This window comes from Panthera leo, chromosome C1, assembly GCF_018350215.1.
Source record: "Panthera leo isolate Ple1 chromosome C1, P.leo_Ple1_pat1.1, whole genome shotgun sequence".
NCBI lineage: Eukaryota > Metazoa > Chordata > Mammalia > Carnivora > Felidae > Panthera > Panthera leo.
In genome coordinates this window covers 49,855,018-49,875,928 of record NC_056686.1, presented here as the reverse complement: position 1 = coordinate 49,875,928, position 20,911 = coordinate 49,855,018, and the positions used below count along the sequence as shown (strand labels likewise).

The 20,911-nt window shown below is 37.8% G+C and overlaps 1 protein-coding gene across 13 annotated transcripts in view; it reads right to left on the bottom strand.

Moving 5' to 3' along the window:
* NFIA (nuclear factor I A) overlaps nucleotides 1–20,911 on the bottom strand; it is a 372,067-nt gene that overhangs the window by 74,720 nt on the left and 276,436 nt on the right. For all 13 annotated transcript variants that reach the window (XM_042951893.1, XM_042951888.1, XM_042951889.1 and 10 more), the window contains one exon: nucleotides 1,842–1,970. In XM_042951893.1, coding sequence (XP_042807827.1) covers nucleotides 1,842–1,970 — 129 coding nt within the window. The remainder of the gene's footprint in view (nucleotides 1–1,841; nucleotides 1,971–20,911) is intronic.

Sequence of the window (20,911 nt, the reverse complement as noted above, 5' to 3'; positions counted from 1 at the left end):
CCACAAGATAAGTGGAAAGGCAAAGAGGCACCTTACCCAGCTATCCTGATTGCTGCCATATTATTCTTCCCGATCCTTATTACTTTGCTACACCATGAATCTTTCCTCTGCTTGGAATGCCTTCCATTCACATAAGCAACTTTTTAAGATTTGTCTTCAATGCTATCTATATTTTGAAATCTCTTTATTAGGTAAAAAGCGGTAATAGCACGTTCCACATTATCTTCTGAATGCTTATTTCCTTGTATCTCTCTCTGCCCTAGACTGTATGCTTTATGAGGACAGGAACCACTGAACTCCCATGACAGGCACTCAGGGAACTGTTGTTGAATGAATGAATGAAACTCCATAGTCCTCTCCTCTGAGTTCCTGCAGAAATTTCTACTTTTAACATTCATTTAGCATTTAGAATGACCATAAAAAAGATAAGAAACATCACATGCCTTATCTCCATGAGACCAAAAATCTTCTGACTAAAAGGACTTCATATCTTTTATTTTCCACCACAGTTGAGATGCTTAATGACTATGAGGATAATATCATAATACTACCCCCATTTAAACAGACTCATTTTGGGACTGTATAATCCAACTCAGATGCAAGGTTTTCAAGTCAGAAAAAAATACGTATGTTGCCTTTCTAATTATAACACACACACACACACACACACACACATACACACACACGCATGCACACCACACAATTGAAAATAATAAGAAATCTTGAGAAAATTCTATCAAGATCACATGTTTAAAGATGGAGCATGTACGTTTTCATAATTGTAAATATAGTAATTGCTTCACGAAATAGTCCAAATACTTGTTTTCTTCAATGTGATTTCTGCACGTGTGCGCTGGCCGGCCCTCTCAACTTCCATACTTCCCTGAGATGCACCCAGAGTATTCATAAAGGGATTCAGATTTGTGGGTCTCACTTTGAGATTAATGCAAGAAATATCAGTTTCCCCAGGTGTATGTTAAGGTAGACAAGAGACCGTAACTTTCTAGGCTGTTTTATAACACCAGCTGGTAGATCACAGACCTACCTAAATGATGATCTGATGGAAGAAAGTAAACGTGGTTACAGTTATTCATACTCCTACTGTGGGGAGTTTCATAAACAAACTAATAAATATTTTCATCTTGCAATAAGATCGAGTTAAGTGATTTGCTGACATTCTCTTGAGGTTTAAAGCTTGTCTTTAATGCAAAATACAAATCATATTTCTTGTGGACACATTTTAATAATAAACTTAAAAGCACACGGGACAAAAATAATGAAAACATTGCAATGAAAACCAGACAAACTATCTACCACTTCAAAAGGAGTGAGTGAAGACTGCTCGTCAACACCGTGATGCAAACAATCTCAATGCAAAATGCCACATATTGAAATCAGGTTTCAAGGAAAGGGAATCAGCAGGGATGAGAGAATGAAAAACAGCTTATTACATGCAAACAGGTAACTAACTACAGGAACATACACTCACCTAACCCCCCCCCCTACACACACACCCCCCACACACCCACACACACACCCACACACACACCCACACACACACTTCTTTTGTACAACCTGTAGGACAGATTTGATTTTGGTTCAGTTCCAATTACCTCCCACCTCTCTGCAATATCCCTTCGGTAATGAGAGGTTTTGGTCCCTTTTTGGCCTTAGGTAGGGATCAAGGCTTTGGTGCCAAAGCTGTTCCCAAGGATGAGAAATTGGAACACTCACTGCCCTTAGGAGCATTCTGGGAGAGGCCTCCTTGTCTCTCACTTTGCTACCCTTGCTCTCAAGGCCATGATCTAAGCGCGACCAAGGGAGCCCGTGGAGCAGCTCACCTCTGGGTCCTGTAATGACAGGTCGGTGATGCTGTGTGAATGCCGTTCCCAGGGAGGAGGTCTGCGAAGGGGAGGGGCTGCTGAAACCAGACTTCTCCGACTTCTTCAGTGTGGTTGGAGATGGCATTCCTGGCAAGAAGGATGGAGTGATAAGCACACTTTAATTCATGGCACGACAGCTTGTACAACCTAAAAGATAAAACTGAAAGAATTAAAAAAAGAAATCCACCTGTGAGCACAAAATTTGTTCTGAATTGCTTTGAATTTGTCATGGGAACAAAACAGGTGACAAAATGGTTCCCTGATAAATCCGACTATAACTGATTTCAATTTATTTTACTAAATCGCAGTCCATTTTGGCATTATTGATCTTTCTAATTACAGAGGGCCACTTTCCAGTGTTGCTTAAGAGTTTTTATATGCCTGTGGCTCCTGGGACCCTTGAGGAAGAAGGCTCTCGAAGGCACATGAAGACCTCATCTGCAGTCACTTCATCTTGCCAGGTACCTTCCTTAAGCACCAAGGCCCTTTCTCCACATTTTAAATAATTCAGCTATTTTAACATTAAAAAAAAAAAACCCTCAACAATGGCAACTCAGTTAGTTGTTCATCTGATGAATCATTTATAGTAGAAAAAAGAAAGAAAAGATATAAGTAAAAACTCCTTAAATGCCTCCTAACAATTGAAACTGGTTAAATAAATATGATAGAACCCAAGGAAATAATACTGTAAAAGAATGACATGGAAAGATAATTAATGACATGGAATAAAGACATGGAAAGCAATAATAAAATAGGATGTTGTGCTATGATGCCATTTAAAAATATATTTCTACGTACAGAGAAAGAGCTGGAAGGAAATACACATAAACTCTAACAGTAGTTCTCTCTGTGTGTTGTATCTGGGTGATTTTCATTGCCTCTTTTTGCTTACTTGTTTTTTCTATGATGAACGTATATTACACTTTTATGTTAAGAAAATACAATAAAAACTTGTTTTTAAAAATAGTAGTTTTACTATAGTTTCTGAGGTTTTCATAACATTTCCAGCATAGAAAATGCTTCGGGAAGAAAATAATGGGAAAATAGTCTCTTGTAATTACTGAGTTTGTAATGTTCTCGGCAACCATGCTGATATACACAACTGGAGGCATCTATCAGTTTGGTAGGGTGCCAATTAAAACAATGAAAACTTGGATATAAAAATAAAGGAAATGACTTCTCGTCTCCACATCACAGGACAAATTTGGGCTCTCTTAAATTTGCAGCTCAAAACTGGTCTGTACTCGTGTCAAAAGAATCAGATCTCCTTTACTTACGTATGTCTATATGTGTTATATTCTATGACCAGAGAATTATTGGGTGAGCTAGAAAAATAGGATATAAAAGTAATAATGATATTAGCATGTACCTGTTATTGAGTAGTTACTGACTACAATGCACTGTGCCAAGCACTTTGTAGGTATAGATCTGTTCCAAAACTTAGTTCGGCCTGTATATAAATGTGTCCTTGTTATTTCCGATCACAGATTTCCTTAATAAGGTTCTACCACACAAGCTCTGAGTGTGACTACAGATTCTATAAGGATAGAGACCATGTCTGTTTTGCCCCTTCCATTTTCAGGATATTCAACAGAGGGTCTAGGACACAGCAAGTGGCCTGAAAAGATATTTACACTACTTGTAACGGTTGCAGCTTTATCTGTGGCTTTACTCATTGATGTGTGGGGGCCTAGTAAAACTAGGGAGTGTGACCCCAAGAAAGAAAGAAATTGCAAGTTGGTGAGCATATTTGTGTGGTGCATTGTAAAGACAATATGAAGTGGTGTGTGATTTCACACCAACTTGTGTGTGAAACAAGTTCACCAAACTAGAACTTCACACCACCAATCTAGATCCCATCCATTCCAGATCAGTATCTATGTGATTTGAATGAAAAAGTGAGTCACGAAGCAACTTTAGCTATGTTTCTTTGCTCTTTGAATCAGTAACCAAAATCACACCACGCCAATATCTTAACATCATTATGATGGGTTGAGGTTTTGGATCAACATTCATGCCAAGTAACCTAGCCTAAGGTATAATCACATAATTACATTAGAAAGGAGATTTCAAATTAAAAAATTAAAGGGAAGAAATACAAAGTTACCCAAATGTCAACAAACTTCTCAATTCATTTAAGCCTCTCCTGTGCAAAACACATTTTTAGGCTGTCAACCAGTCCACTGATTCAAAATCAGTCAAATGCCTGAATTATGTGCCACGAAACAGAAAGAGAACAGAAAATGAAAATGTCAAAACTTTTAAGACGGCAGGATTTTTTCCAGACAATGGAATCACTGATGAAATGCAGTATCTGAACTAACCTTACATAAGAAAGCAAATGGTTGGACTCAAGGAAAAGTTATCATTTCTTTGAAAAGTTCACGTGTCCCATCCCATGCCATTCTAAATACTGCAGAAATATTGACTTAAATCCACCATGTGCATTTAGTCTTTTAAAAAGGGGAATGAATATAGGTAAAATTTAGAGAATAACAAGCATAAAGAATGACTAAGTTGGTAAATGGACTCAAAAACAGCAAAATTGGAATCTTTTTTGAAAGAGTTAAAGAGAAAAGAAATACTGTCTGCACGCAAGAAGAAGCCAAACTATGTATAATCTTCTAAATTTATCGCAGTCAAGTAATAGGATCCCTAAGGCTGTCATGAATCTCAAAATTACTTTGTGTTTTCAATTTTTAAAGACTTGTATCGAGCACATTTCCTTATTATATACTTTAATATTTTCTCCATATGCATAATGTATGTTTTGGTTAATTTGCTTCGTATACTTAATTGGCAGGATAAAATTTCAAAATGGTAGTAAACTACTTTATGTTAAAAGTGAGAGAACATTAATCCTTATATTTTCAAAATCAAGTTTAGTTTCTGCCCCATAGATTAAAAATAAGCTTCTTGTTAGAATTTCTTTTACCAATTAGCTATGCACAATTGTTATGCAATTACTGTAAGGATTAATGACTGACTGGCTTTTTCTTAATAAATCAAAACTATAATTTCAATGTATTTTTTAGAAGTGTCAGATTTTTTTCAGAATGCAAGCTGGTGCAGCCACTCTGGAAAAAAGTATGGAGGTTCCTCAAAAAACTAAAATTAGAACTACCCTATGACTTAGCAATTGCACTACTAGGCATTTATCCAAGGGATACAGGTGTGCTGTTTTGAAGGGACACATGCACCCCCATTTTTATAGCAGCACTATCAACAATAGCCAAAGTATGGAAAGAGCCCAAATGTCCATCGATGGATGAATGGATAAAGAAGATGTGGGGTGTATATATATGCGTGTGTATATATATGTATATACATATACATATGTATACATATACATATACATATACATATACATATACATATACATATACATATACATACATATATATAATGGAGTATTACACAGCAATCAAAAAGAATGAAATCTTGCCATTTGCAACTACATGGATGGAACTGGAGGGTATGATGCTAAGTGAAATTAGTCAGAGAAAGACAAATATCGTATAACTTTACTCATATGAGGACTTTAAGAGACAAAACAGATGAACATAAGGGAAGGGAAACAAACATAATACAAAAACAGGGAGGGGGATAAAACAGAAGAGGCTCATAAATATGGAGAACAAACTGAGGGTTACTGGAGGGGGGGTGGGAGGGGGGATGGGCTAAATGGGTAAGGGGCACTAAGGAATCTAATCCTGAAATCATTGTTGCACTATGTGCTAACTAATTTGGATGGAAATTTAAAAAAAATAATAAAATTTTAAAAAATAATAAAAAAATCTAAAAAAAAGAAGTATCAGATTTTTTTGTTTCATATTAAATATAATTTATTGTCAAATTGGTTTCCATACAACACCCAGTGCTCATCCCAACAAGTGCCCTCCTCAATGTCCATCATTCACTTTCCCCTCTCCCTCACCCCCCAATCAACCCTCAGTTTGTTCTCAGTATTTAAGAGTCTCTTATGGTTTGCCTCCCTCACTCTCAGATTTTTTAAAAAGGATTATAAAATAATACTGCCCTTTTCCTGGAACAAACAAAATATTATTTCAAAGTTCTTTTCAATATGTAAAATAAAGAAGTTTATAGAACAAGAAGCAGAAATTGAGCAGAATGGTTGTTTAAATGGAACATTTTCTCCTACTGATTGCCATAAAAACCCCAATGGTGGTAAAGAAAATAGAAGATGGATTTCAAGAAGCATTTTGGCTTGTCATTGGTTCACTATTCATCAGACTTTCCAGATTTCTCTCACTTTGCCATTTTCCTAAGCTACCTGAGTCATTTCAGTGTCCAGAGGACACAGGCAAACATGAAATTCTAGTCATTCAGTGACTCTGATCCTTGAAGGCAGTGAGAAGCCCAACAGGAAAACTTTGAAAGTACAGGCCAAAAACAGTACCTGCAAAGATTCCGTTACAGTCATCATTAATATTTGTGGTGGTCAGAATTCTAAGATGGCCCCATGGCTCTTGGCCCCTGGGGTACATACTAACGTAATCTCCAGTTGAATGTGGGCAGTACCTGTGAATATGATGGATGCTATTCTTGTGATCAGGTTGTTGCATTGCAAAGGTGAAGGGACTTTTGCAGATGTAATTACAGTCCCTAATCAGGTGACTTTGAATTAAGTAAAGGATTATTATTCTGGGTGGGCCTGACCTAATCAGGTAAACCCTGTAACAGAGGGACTAGAATAGAGGTCAGAGAGGTTCTCCTGCTGGCTTTGAAGAAGTAAGCTGCCACCAGGGGAAAGAGCCTGTGAGGGGGCCACATGGCAAGGAACTGCAGGGACCTCTAGATGCTAAGCAAGGCCCCTGGCTGATAGCCAGCTCTAAGAAAGGTGGAACCTTAGTCGTAAAGCTATAAGGAACTAAATTCTCCCAATAATCACGAGAGTTTGCAAGAGAACTCAGAGCTCCAGAAAGGAATGTAGTCTGGATGAAATGTTGATTGCAGCCATGTGAGACCCTGAGATGAGGGACAACCTAAGCTGTGTCCAGACTCTTGACCCATGGAAGCTGTCAGGTAATAAATGTGTTTTTTTTTTTTAAACTGTATTTGTGGTAATTTGTTATACAGCAATAGCAAACTAAGATGATATTCAAATATGAGACTACAGTACATGCTAGAAATGTGTGCATTAAAGATGCTGACTATGCACTAATTACTCTCTAGAATTCCAGAAGCTTCCATGATTTTTAGCAAATACATCCTAGGTAGTGTGGTTTTCCACTAGTCTACACTCACCCAGAGAAAACAGTTAAGACATCTCTGCATGTAGCAAAGAGACAAATAAGTGGTTATTTCCAAAGGCATAAACACTTTGGAAAATTTCTATTTCCCTCTGATTCTTAAAAAAACATACTAATAACAAAATCAGATCAAATGACATGAAAATCAACTCAAAAATAATTCTTGGGGTCTCATAAAAAATCAAGGTTTTTTTTTTTTTTTGGTAAGTTTTTCTATAACTTGATGTTACAAAAAGTAAAAATAAGACACAGGGAAAAAAAACACATAATTAATTTCAACTCCCTCCCTCTCCCAGATTATGAGATTTACTAAACACTTTGACCAAGAACTTTATAGGGAAAATTATGAAGCAAGTCCTACAGGAATGAGAAGGAAGCATAATGCTGTTCTTTGCTTAAGGAAGCTTCCTAAAGGGGATTTTTAGTCATCAATGTAGGTACAATACTAATAGGAAGCAGGGGGAGAAGGGAGAGATCACACAATAGACTAGAACTATTCCAGAAACAATGGAACAACATTCTGGATTTGTTGGAGGACTTATCAAAAATTCATTGTCCTGTGAAAATTATCCCTGGTAATGCTGCTCAGGACAGCAGGACCTTATCTCATCTGTTGTAGGAGTTGGGGGTGCTGTAATTCAAGTTGTCAGCGAAGATTTAACTGGCATGTATTTCTTTCTTCAAACTATCAAAGTCAAGAACAGAAAATTTTCAGTAATGTTCATTTATAGTCGCAATCTGTTTGGGAAGAATGCTGGAAACAAGTAGACTCTGCACTTTTGTTTTAAAATCCAATATTTAAGCAGGTTAGAGAGGACTACAAAATGTTGCAAGTTTGGCTGTTCATGTTTGACTTTCTATATTCTCCAGATCATTGCCTTCATCTAATTCCCAATGACCTATCTTTACTACTGCTTTAGCAGAGCAATTACTATACCAGACCTAAAGACTACTGGAAGCCTCTTCCATCTAGTGGCCTCAAGAGGGCTGGGAGGCAGCTAAGGAGATGGTCATCAAACCTCTTATATTTATCATTTCCCCAAAACAGATAAATAGTAAAATCTACAAATTATGGAGTACCTACTATGTACCATGTATTTACAAACATCTCAAATGCTTGTATTGTCATGTATTAATGTATCATGTAATCATGTATTTCATGCTTCCCTTTTAGGTATTAATACACTGCCTACTTATAACTTAATAATGCAGAAACTAGATACCAAGAGATGTCAAGCAACTTGTTCAAGATCATACAGCTATTAAGTGGTATTTCAGAGTCAGGTCTCTCTTGTTCTGAAACTTGTATGTTTTGTAATACATCACACTACCCTCATATAGTTTCCCTTGTATATTATAAAAACAGTGTCCTATTTAAGTCAATAAAGTATATTTATAGTTGAAGTTTCTAATTTGGTTATGCAAAGAAAAAACTCAAAGGAAGGTTGTATCAGCTGCAAAAGAACATGCAAAAAATAAAAAAGAATCTGAAATATACTAAGAATCATTGTATCTTCTATACCAAAGGTTTTTCTTGGCATTAGTAGGGATTAGTTAGGATTTTATTAAACATACTGCATTTATTACCAGTAATTCTTTAAAAAAATTTTTTTAATTAAAAAAATTTTAATGTTTATATATTTTTGAAAGAGAGAGACAGAGTGTGAGTAGGGAGGGACAGAGAGAGAGAGGGAAGCACAGAATCCGAAACATGCTCTAGGCTCTGAGCTATCAGCACAGAGCCCGACACAGGGCTCAAACTCATGAACTGGGAGATCATGACCTGAGCCAAAGTCAGAAGCTTAACCGAATGAGCCACACACATGCCCTTATTATCAGTAATTCTAAAACAGAATCTCCAAGAAATAAATATCACAGTCTTAGAAGAACATAATGATCCAAAGATGTTAAATTGTAAAAGAGTAAATACATACATTTAATATTTACAATAGGTCTCTTGCCTATTCAACAAGTTGCTTCCTTTATAAAGCCTCCTACAAACATAAGAAAGACCAAAATTCTTTTTTTGAGACTGATACCTTCCAAGCCTTCTCTATGTTATAATGCAGTAAATACTACCTAAACCAGAGGTAGAGTCTAACACACACAATTGTCTAGAATTCAGTAAGTCTTGACAACAAGGGAGGCCCCTAAACTACTAAAGTCAGGATCAAAATAGGCAACTTAGCAGAGTCATTTAACTCCTAGGAAAGCAAAGTTTTATAGAAACCATTTCAAGGAGAAGGTTACGATGGAGTCAATCAAATGCTATTGAGAGATCACGTGTAATGAGAATAAATGAGCTCCAGGGGAGTAAGGCCCACGGAACACAGGTTAGAATGGTTTACAAAATCAGGAATGATGAAGCAGGGGAAATGGGCATAGTCAACTCTTTGTGAAATCAGTCTTTGGAGGGAAGCAGAAACTAGAGTATTAGCTCTAAGGAGATGCAGGGAAGCAAGGCAGAGCTTCTTGAAGATGGGAGGCAGTGAAGCTTGCTTGCCTACCAGTAGGAACAGTCCAGGAGACAGACAGAAAGCAAAGACTCAGAAAGAGGACAGCTGAGGGAAGGAAGTCCTGAAGAAGGCGAGAAGCCACAGTCACTACTCCAAGCCGGGATTTGAACCCAGCAGGAGAGAGCTCTTTCTGCTTCCGGTGCCCTGCTCCACCAAGGCGCCTCCTCCTGAAATAAGTTCTGATCATTTATTTATCTTCCTAATTCAGACTAATCACGAGCTCGTTTAAAACAGAGCTCATTAAGGATACTTATATATTGTTCTACAGCCTAAATGGCATGCTAACTGCTACTGTGGCTGTTTTCTTCACCGCCGGCCATTCAGATTCCCCTGCACCTCCTGGTGGAAGCGTGGGCAATGGGTATCCTAGTCACGTCTGTCGGACTGAAGGCATCAGTGTCATTCCTCAGGCTCAGGATGAAAGTTGAATAGTACCCGTACCATATTTTACAAGTCATCTACCACCAGCAAATTTATGCTTGGCTTCACCTCTTCCAGCTGGAGAGAGCACAGCACTCCGTAAGCAGCTGCTGCACAGGCAAGAACAGGACCTTTCTAGGACCATCTCATCTGTACCTTGTGATGAGATGATCGTCAACCGTGATGCTAAATAAAGGCTGTAATTGCACAGATTAATCCCACAGTTAAAGGGCCATTCTGTTCCTCTGGGTGGAAACACATGCTGTGTGCTACGGGGAGTAGTTCAAGATCCTGCACTCGTCTTAGATTTGTGTCTTAATGATAAAATCCATTATGGTTCATTCCAATGTAATTTATTATGATTAACACACTCAACAATAAAAAAGGTAAAACATTCAGACTATTTTGACTTTTACCCTTTTTCAGTGAATAGAAACGTTTTAAAATCATTTTTATGATGGGGAGAATAAAATGGGAGTTAATACAGCTTCTGAGGTTCATCCTTCTTACTCTATACGCAACCATTTCAGATGAACAGAAAGGACCCCCCAAAGAATTACCACATCATAAAGAAGTTCAGGTAATTTAAAAGGCTTGCATACAAGTGATTTCTTCAATTTTTTAAAATGGGAGAATGGAGTAAAAATTATATGGATTATTCAGGAGAAAAGAAATGATGAGTTCTCTAATGTATTCCAAATGTTCATTTGTGAGTGAAAATTTACAACCCGAGAGAGTAAAGAATAGACACAAGGAAAATGTCATGTAAAGATCTGGTTCCTGGGCCAGCAATAAAGTTCCCTGATTTTTTAGGGGATTTCCTCTCCTTTCACGATAAGTACAGACACCCCAGTGTCAGGACTGAAGTTTAAAAAATTGTACTTCATGCTCCTAATATTTACAAGTTGGAGATTCCCTATCCATTCTCTCTTGCCTCTATCCCATCCTCCATGTGTTTAGGGAAGGATTGATTTTGGCTCAACACAGTAATCACACATATTCACAGAGGACTGAGAATAAACAAGAAATTACTGAGAAAACCAAGTAATTTCCTTTGCATGAAAAATAAATATAGTATAGCATAGCATAATGTTTTATTCATCCTGCCTAGATACCCAGCTGAAAAGTAAAAAACTCAATCATACATATGTTTGGTTCATATCTGCCCTATCCAATATGGTAGCTACTAGCCACATGTGGCTACTTAAATTTAAATTAATTAAAGTGAAATGAATTTAAAAATTCAGTTGCTCAGCACAGCCACATTTCAAGTGCTCAAAAGCCATATTTGACTAGCTGTTACAGTACTGGACAGTGCAGATGTAGAACATTTGCATCACTGCAGAAAGTTCTATTAGACAGCCCTGGTTTATATGCCACCAAATAATTTTTCACTTTTTTGGTCCTATTGTTGTATAACAGGTAAATCTTACTTTTATATTTTTTCAGCATGTTTAGCCCTTTTGTAAGTTACAAAAGTAAAACATAGGTACTATACAAATACAGAATTATATATTGTGGTGGGGGGGGGGGCGGGGACGAAGGATCAGTAGCCCTCTCCTCCCCATTGCCAACAGGCTGGGGATAAACCAGTGCTCAAGCTTGGTGAACATCTTTATAGGTAGTTTTCTCTATCTAGAATACCAGTTTCGGTGATGTGAAGTTAAGTGTTTATTAAAATATGCTCACTGATTTTGTCAGTCAGAACATGATCAAAAGCTTGGAGTTTAAGGGTCGTACTGGTAAAATTTAATTTTAGAGATGTCGTCTGTGATGTTCCATGTTTGGGATAAGCCTGCACCGGGGATCTATTCATCCCTGCGTTCCTTGGATGCGAGCAGAACACCCATCACTTTACTTAAGGTAAAATTTGAAACTGACTGGAACATTTCATAGAGGAAAAAAGAAATATAATTTTAGGCCTCTTCAAATTGCTTGAAGTGTGAAATCAAGTAATGAACACTAGAAAAGGTTCTGTCAGCTAGAATCTAAGCTTAGTGTAGTCAGCATTTTCCTGCTAAACCTTATTATGGCAAAGCATTTGATTCTTCATCTCTGTACTGTGTTCATCCCCGCAAATAAACTACTTTGACCTCCACCTGTTACTTAGTGAAATCTGCCCACCATCCTTCAATAACCCTATTCTTTGCCATCAAAGGCGTTTGAGTTGTTGAGAAACTGGGAAGACAGAGCTGTGTAAGGAGCTGAACTGATAGGACTTTATAACTATGCAGTAGTTCATAGTTCAAGCAGGACGCTACACAGCAAAAGGAAACTTTTTTTTCCTTTTTTTTTAAAGGCAATGCCTGTGGATGCTGGAAGGGGGCAACACATTTCATCATTTTAACATGGGATTTTTCACAGAAAGAGATTCTCTTTTGAGCTCTTATTTAATGCAGAAAACTCCTGGCCCTTTCTTTATAAGGAAAACCTCTCTTTCCAAGAGTTATGCCTTCATTTTAGACAGATGAGCCACAAGGTCATTTCAAAGCTTAAAAACACTGCAAGTTATGCTCATTATGCAAAACAGAATGAACCACGAATCTCAAATGCAGCTTTGTGGATGCAAAAGGACCACGCTCTGATTAAACACCATTAAAACAAAAAAATTAAAATTAAAAAGGGAAATAACTATACACAACTACATAAATCATTTTCCAAAATATCTGACAAAAGTCTTTTTTTTTTTTAACAATGACATCTCAGAAAAAAAAAATTTTCTGTGTAAAGTTGCACTTCTCCTGATTAATGCTACACTCAACACAAGAGACAGTGTCTGTCTAATTACACTGAATACTTATCTGAGAGGGATTAGCAGGATGTTTCTGCTCACTGTCATTCTTTGTGACAACGTAATGATAGATCCGTTTACTTAGGAGTGCAATTATTAAAAACCGTGCTGTTTTCTTAACTGTCTTCATATCTTGGAAATATTTTATTAAAAATTACTTAGCTGACACTAAGAGTAAATACTTGGCACAGTTTTTCATATCAATTAAGTCAAGGAGTTCGTTCCATTCAGTCACAGCCTTTGTAGAGAACCTTATTTAAGTTTGGTGATCACCATCATGCTTTTATATGGAAGTTAATGATTCACGCTTTTTTCTCCTTGTCTTATTTGTCCAAATCCTAAAGTTTGGTTTTCACTTAAACTAAAAACTGCTCGTGGCCGACATTCTCTCTGGAGTCATGATTTAGCGCTTCTCCTTCATATTCACGCCTTTTTTTTTTTTTTTTTTGGATCCCAACACAAGGATCCAATTTTATACAGACAACTCCCCACAGGCCAATCAGAAAGGGCTTCTAGCAATATACCATCTTTTGCAGCTTTTTCTACTCGTGTAATTAACTTTACCCAGCATCTATTAGGAAAAGGTCTTTACACAAGATAAAAACTGAAAAGCAAACCATGTTGGGCTCTACAAGTGGGCTGGCTATCGTCAAACCAAAGGACTATTTCCATATGTGTCTAAAGAGACAAAATGAGGGTCCTTTCTTTTTTTCCCTTCCACTTTCCAATCTCAAATGACAGTTGTCAGCAACTGTGTCCCTGCACGTAAAAAACAACAACCAAATTTGTGTACTGAATGTAAGTTGCTGAACTGCTCCCACAAGGCAGAGTTTATTTCTACGGCTTTGTCAATTTAAGACAACTGTCAATTAGTCCAAGTGGCAGATAATAACATTTAAAATAAACTATATCTCTGGAAAAGTCTCCAAATGTGTGGCCAGGACATAAATTTATGTAACCCAATATAATGATTATGTATTATAAAGATTTTTTTTTTTTTTTACCTAAAGGCATGTTAAGGCTTCAATACTGATGGACAAACTCATAAAAATATCAAGCACATCAAAAGGAGAAAAATTACCAGTTAAGTCTTTTGAGGATAAGATTTCTTTTCTGAAAAGAAAAAAAAAATCACCCACTGAAAAAGAGAACGCTTAAAATTAGAAGCAGGTGTCACCACTATGAAGTGATAAATATCAAAGAATAACTGGCCCTGAAAAGCACTCTTATGCAACCCATACTACTTTTAATCCTTACATATGTATTTTGACATAAGAACACGAAGAGGTGCATATATCAGTCCCTAAAGAGTGTTAAAACACAGGAGACGTTGCACAGCCATTTTGATAAACCCTCTCTTCAGTTGGGTTCATGAAATGGCTGAAAGGCAGATGGCAAATCCCGACTGGCATTGAGTTGTAAGTAATCTTGGTATACTAGAATTCATTAATCTTGGAAGCTGATCACAGCGAAGTGATTTCTGGGTTGGGATACCCAACAAGGCGGAGTAATCTGGTATTACAGAGGACACTTCAGATTAGAAATGGATATTGGGTTGTCATTCCTTGACTTCCTAATGGTCTGAGTGCATTTCCAGCGATGCAAATGAAAATTTTAACTACATCTCATTATATACAATCGCTAAAGATAGCAATGTTTCTTCAAAATGAAGGGCAATGAGATGTTCGCACCACATTAAAACCCGGAAGAGCTGCAGTAGTATCTGAATGACTACCACACATTCACAGCTGTCTGTAAAGCCCGCTCTCCACAGTGGGCTGAAGGAACCGGATCACAACACAGAGTTCTCACTCTAAACAGACCAGAGAACCAAGAACCAGAGTAACCCAGTACTTTAAATCCAGAAGTTTCAGAGGGGCTTTCAATTGTTAATAAAGGGAGGTCAGTAATACTTTTCTCTGAAGACACAAGCCAATTAACTGTATTTCAAAAGATTCAGTGTTTCTATGGCAGTTTAATTGTTCATCAAGGTTAAATGATGCTATGAAATAAAGTGACTTTTTGATTCCTGAAGTCTCCTATTTGAGAGACACACTTTGTGATTCAGCGCTGGAGAGAACCCTCTCCATTTTAGGACTTGTTGTGTTGTTCAGGAATCCATCAGGGGACAGCCCCTGATTTACTATGTCAATGTGAGCATTTCTCGTAATCTTGTGGGATGTAATTCACCCATCATCTCTCATCTTGAAATGGGTGCCATATCTTTGATTAATTGATGAGTTTATGATGTATTTGAAATCCTTGTTTGGATTGAGTTGGATAAATAGGCATTATTGTAATCCTCTGCTGAGTAGGAAAGCAATTGGGATGTGGACAACCTCATCAGAAACTGCCATGTAGCACAGGCAGAAAAGCTATGGACTCTTGAGATCTGTGTGGTCAGGAGGGTTTCTTTCTTTCCTCTCTCCCCTAATCCCCACATAAAGCCCCTATTCTGGAGTATTAAAAAGTTACTTTATTAAAGACACTGATGCCAAAAAAAAGATAACTTTATTCCTAGATAGACTGATGGTGTTGTATTTGATTATTTAACATTTAAATAGAATACTCAGTATGAGGGAAAAGTATAAAAAACATATGAGAAATGGAAGTAAGTCTGAAAACAGACTTATTACTGACCTGTATCATGTTTTACAAATTAAAAATATATATGTCTTAGAACAATATCTGGCCCATAGTAAGCACTCAATAAACAGTGGCTATTACTTATAAAACACATATTTAAAATTCCAGCAGCATTCCAATGACAAAATACAGGTTAATTTACCTTTCATTGTTAATCAAATTGTGGTACTATTTGAGTCTATGAAATATCTACATTATGTTCAAAGAACAGACGAAGTAAGAACACTAAAGAATTTTTTCTCTTTATATCAGAGGTTAAAACCACCTTCTGTTTGAGTTCTACAAATATCTAATAGTGTTTATTAGATAAATAAAATGTATTAGATACAGGAAAGCCAGCACAGTGAACTCTTAGGTAAGTCTGATCTGTTATTTATCTAGTTACCTATAAATACCTATCTCTTTTGTTTCTTCTCTTCCAACTATACTTTCTGATTATTCTTCCCTTTGGTGAATTGAATGTCAATTCAGAATAATTGTGTTTCCTCTAAGTAAACATTTGCTTAGATTCTGCCCAATTTCATTACCCATAAATCAGAACACTCTTTTTTCAGGAAGGGGAGATTGAGTCCATGGGTGCAGAAAGATCTGTGTACTTCCTGAGAGGTTTCTAGCACACTGGTTTTCTGCATGATTTTTAGAGATAAAGAAAGATAAGACTTGTATTATGAAGGGAAATAAATAGGCACTAGCATTTACTGATGCTCCTTTAATAATGGAATGGTTGACAGGGTGGAGGATTGTGGCCCAAGCCAATGAATAAACTCCTACCCTGCATGAATCAGCCTACTCTTGCCTTGTATTGTAGCCACTGGATACTTGTTTAAGCAGTTACCCCTCCTTCCTTCACTGGCTGTAAGCAGTTTGAGGGCGAGGTCTATCTTGGGTTGTTTGTTTATTTTTCCCTGTATCACCTTGCATAGTGCTTTGCATAAAAAAGACACAGATATGTGCAATATGTTTTCAACTTAATTTCACGTACAGGCATGCCTCAGAGAGGGGGTACGGCTCAGTGGTAGAGCATGTGACTGCAGGCGTACCTTGGAGATAATGCAGGTTCGGTTCCAGACTACCACAATAAAGCAAAGATTGCAAAAAAGCAAATCAAATGAATTTTTTGGTTTCCCAGTGCATACAAAAGTTATATTTACACGATATGATAGTCTACTAAGTGGGTAGTGGCATTATGTCTAAAAAAACAATGTACATAACTTAATTTAAAAATATTTTATTACTGGGGCACCGGAGTGGCTAAGTCAGCGATTGACTCTCAGTTTCGGCTCAGGTCATGATCTCATGGTTCGTGGGTTTCAGTCCTGTGTCATGCTCCATGATGACAGCCCAGAGCCTGCTTGGGATTCTGTCTCTCCCTCTCTCTCTGCCTGTTCCCTGTTCATGCTCTCCCTCTCTCAAAATAAGTAATAAACTTTAAAACAAAAATACCTTATTTCTATGCTAACCATCATCGGAGCTTCCTACAACATAACCACTGATCACAGATCACCATATCAAATATAATAGTGATGAAAAAGCTTGCAATATTGCAAGAATTACCAAAATATGACACAGAGACATGAAGTGAGCAAATGCTACTGGAAAAATGATGCCAAGAGACTTGCTTGACACAGAATTGCAACAAACCTTCAATTTGTTAAAAACACAATATCTGAGAAGTACAATAAAGGGGAGCACAAACAACTGAGGAATGCTTGTATCTTAAACTCATACAGCACTTCAGAGTTTTCTTTTTTTTTTTTTTAATTTTTTTTTTTAATGTTTATTTATTTTTGAGACAGAGAGAGACAGAGCATGAACGGGGGAGGGTCAGAGACAGAGGGAGACACAGAATCTGAAACAGGCTCCAGGCTCTGAGCTGTCAGCACAGAGCCCAACACGGGGCTCGAACTCACAGACCGTGAGATCATGACCTGAGCCGAAGTCGGACGCTTAACCGACCGAGCCACCCAGGCGCCCCAGCACTTCAGAGTTTTCAAAGTATTTACCGGAACAAAAAGATATGTAGGATTTGTATAAAGCTTTATGGTTTATTACGTCTACTTTACATATGTTAAAAATACGTCTGGTGCCATGCACAGAACCTTGCACACAGTTGGTGCTTCATAAATGGCAGTCCCTACTTCTATTATCATCTCAGCTGATCATTTCAAACTTACAAATCATGCAGGCTAAGCTGTTCCCCTGCCCCCAGTTGTTTACATAGGAGGAAATGAAAATTCAGAGAAGTACTCAGCTAAAATTCCCAGGCGGGTTGGGTTCATGGCAGAATACAAGAATTGTAGAGTTTTGATTCTTAATTTGTACTCTTTCCTCTTTGCAACGCATTCTATTTCACTCTTATTTTCTCCCTCCTCAGCGAGCCTGTGAAGATTGTTGTGGCTGGAATAAAATTTGCTTTACGGTTCCTCCTTACTACATGCTAAATAAGGCCACATGATGAGCCAGCACTTTGCTAACAGAGGCCACTGGGGCTGTGCTGAAGATGGAGACAGGAACAGGGCAGGGCAGAAGATTTCACACACACACACACACACACACACACACACACACACACACACACAAGGTATAAGCTACATCTCTTTCTTCCTTCTTTCTGGAATGTTTACACAGCCTCAATTTCAAACATGAAATTAAAAATTTGGAGATCTGGATAATTTATTTACTCAGACAAGCCCAGCTGAAATGCAGCATCTGTTTTCCTGGGAGCCTCTGTATTCACAAAATTGTGCATCTGGGTTCTCGGATACAAGTGAAGCTTCACTCCTTCGTACAACAAACCTACGTGGCACTCTGCCTCCAGAGCACTTCACCCTGCGCAAAGGGCAAGATCAGACATGCGTGGCCTCCATCTTATCGTTTATTTATTCAACGGATATTGATTGAATGGGTACCCTGTGCCACGTACTATACTGGGCTTCAGGAAAACAACAGTAATTTTTTTTTTTTTTTTTTACTGTGTTTCCTCGTATATGATACATTTATATATATGTGGGAAGAGTATTTCTTTTCTTTTTATAGGTAACCTTTTGGACTCCCGATTACAATAGGTTATTTTGGGCCCTTTATTTGGCCTTAAAAAATAAAAACAGCCTTGATAAAAAAAAAAAAAAAAAGTAAGGACATTTTGGAAGGGTGGTTAGAGTGCTACTGTGTAATATAGCTTTCCTGTCATAACCCCTTGTTTGGATGAAATTTCTCTGATAAAGGAGGGTCACTAAAGAACAGCCCCCTTGCTACTCTACCAGTGTTCCCTGGTGTACCCATCTCTAATGAGCAGGTGCCAATACTCAAGGGATAATGGAAGAGAATGTTGTTGCAGAATGATGCTTCCCCACTGCTCCATAAATGCAGAAGAAAAGCCAAGACATTGATCCTATGGCAGTGTTCTGTAACAGTGACTATTCTTATTACGGCAGGAGACTGTGGGAGATTTAATCACTGTCCCTAATATATGCTAGTGCAGCGGAGTGTCTGTGATCAATGTACTACTGTTACCAGCCTGCTGCCTTTTTATTGGCACTGATAATAGGCCTCCTCCTTATGTGTCTCAGCTACAAGTTTAAGTTGGTAAACTTCCCCCACTCTTACAATTGATGGATGACGGCTGGCAGTCAAATTAGGACCAGCAGAGTTGGGAATCCAAGTGAACCTAACGTGTGGTATTTAAAGTTACAACGAACGAACAGAAGTCTGAAAAATGCAACTGTGCTTGCAGTAGCGGTGACACTGAACTCTGGTTCTAAAGGTCCCAGGCTAGGGGTTGACCAGATGTTTACGAAGCCATTCTTCTACAAATGCCTTTAAAAAATGTATTTCTTTACTTAATAATTATGGTAAGAACAGACCACATATTACTGCAGTGCTTGATTTTGACCTTCAAAAATGAAGACTACTTAGTCTTTGGGAAGAAGTTTATGTCTGAAAGAAGTTTATCACTGAAAGATTTTATGAAAATAACTACAATTAAACTTACTACTTATCAAATTTGACTTACAAATGTTTCACTGAACTGTGTAGAACGTCCAACAACGTGGCTAATGCAATTGTGTCTGTTAGCAAGGTTTTGCAATCCCAATATAATTGAAGGCCATGCTATTTCTGAACATTTTCTACAGGAGAAAATTGAAGGAGCCTCTTACTCCTGTTTTCAGGCACAGTACTAGATTTCACTGAAAAGTCCCATAATTTCATGTTTTTTCGCAACAGAAATTGATCTTAACTTCTGCTGCAACTACACTGAAATGTATATGCTTGATGCAGGTGTGGTCCTAAGGACAGTAAGTGGTGGCCCTCAGGAATCTGTGAAGTGCACTGGACCCTTCAATGAGTCACTTTGGGTGACACAGAACCTGAGAAGGTTCATAGGACAACCACAAAGCTGCCTTGCAACTTAGGAAGAAAGAGGTAGAAAGAGCACTTACATTTATATATACTAATAGATGAAAGGCTGCGAAATACCAAGTCCCACGTTCAAGTCTGAATGTTTCTCATCTGGGTTCCAAGTGAAACCTCGTTCCATGGCCGCCGTTTGAGGAAAGTGTCCTTAATTCTCCAGTCAGATTGAACAACAGCCTTCTTTTACTTCTACAGGATTTAACCCTGCCTGTTTTCAACTACCATCAGCTGAGTACAATCTCAATGATACTTCGCATGATTAGAGAACATTAACTTTAAAAAAGGACTTTGGCACTTGGAATGTTCAAGTTCAAATTCATTACCTCATTGACCGTGGTAACTCTGTGACAGAGACGGGGCAGAAACAACAGTTCTCATCTCACAGACAGTGACTGACAAGTGAGGACATTTGATGTGCCCATAAAAATAGGGACTTGATGGAGTTGTCTTTGTATGTACTCCATAACTGCACCCGGTTGGCACTTAGTATTCAATGACTTGGTTTGACTTGAATTATACCAATCAGCCATTCTTCGTGCACTTAAAGTGGAGGAAGATGAGAGAGATGGAGAACGTTCTTTCATGCAGTGAGGTATCTAAACACTGCATGAATCATTGCATGGGTGTACTACCTTCTCTGATATGTTTTAAAAGAGGTTAGATTTTTATCTATCTAGAAAAATGTTAAAGGCATTCCTATTTAAAATAGGGAGGAAGGTTGGGGAGTACAACATGGAAAGTTCAGGGTGCCTCTAGACAAAGACTGAGTGGTGAAAATAGTCACCACTGTTCACAGGGAACAGTCAAGGGAGGGGTCTGGTGTGAGTGTTTTTCAATCCCTAACACCTATAAACATCACCCAGATAAACATCATCAGCTGTTAAAATTCAGTTGCTCTGGGTAGGGCCTAAAATTCCTTATTTAATTTTTTTTTAATGTTTATTTATTTTTGAGAGAGATAGAGACAGA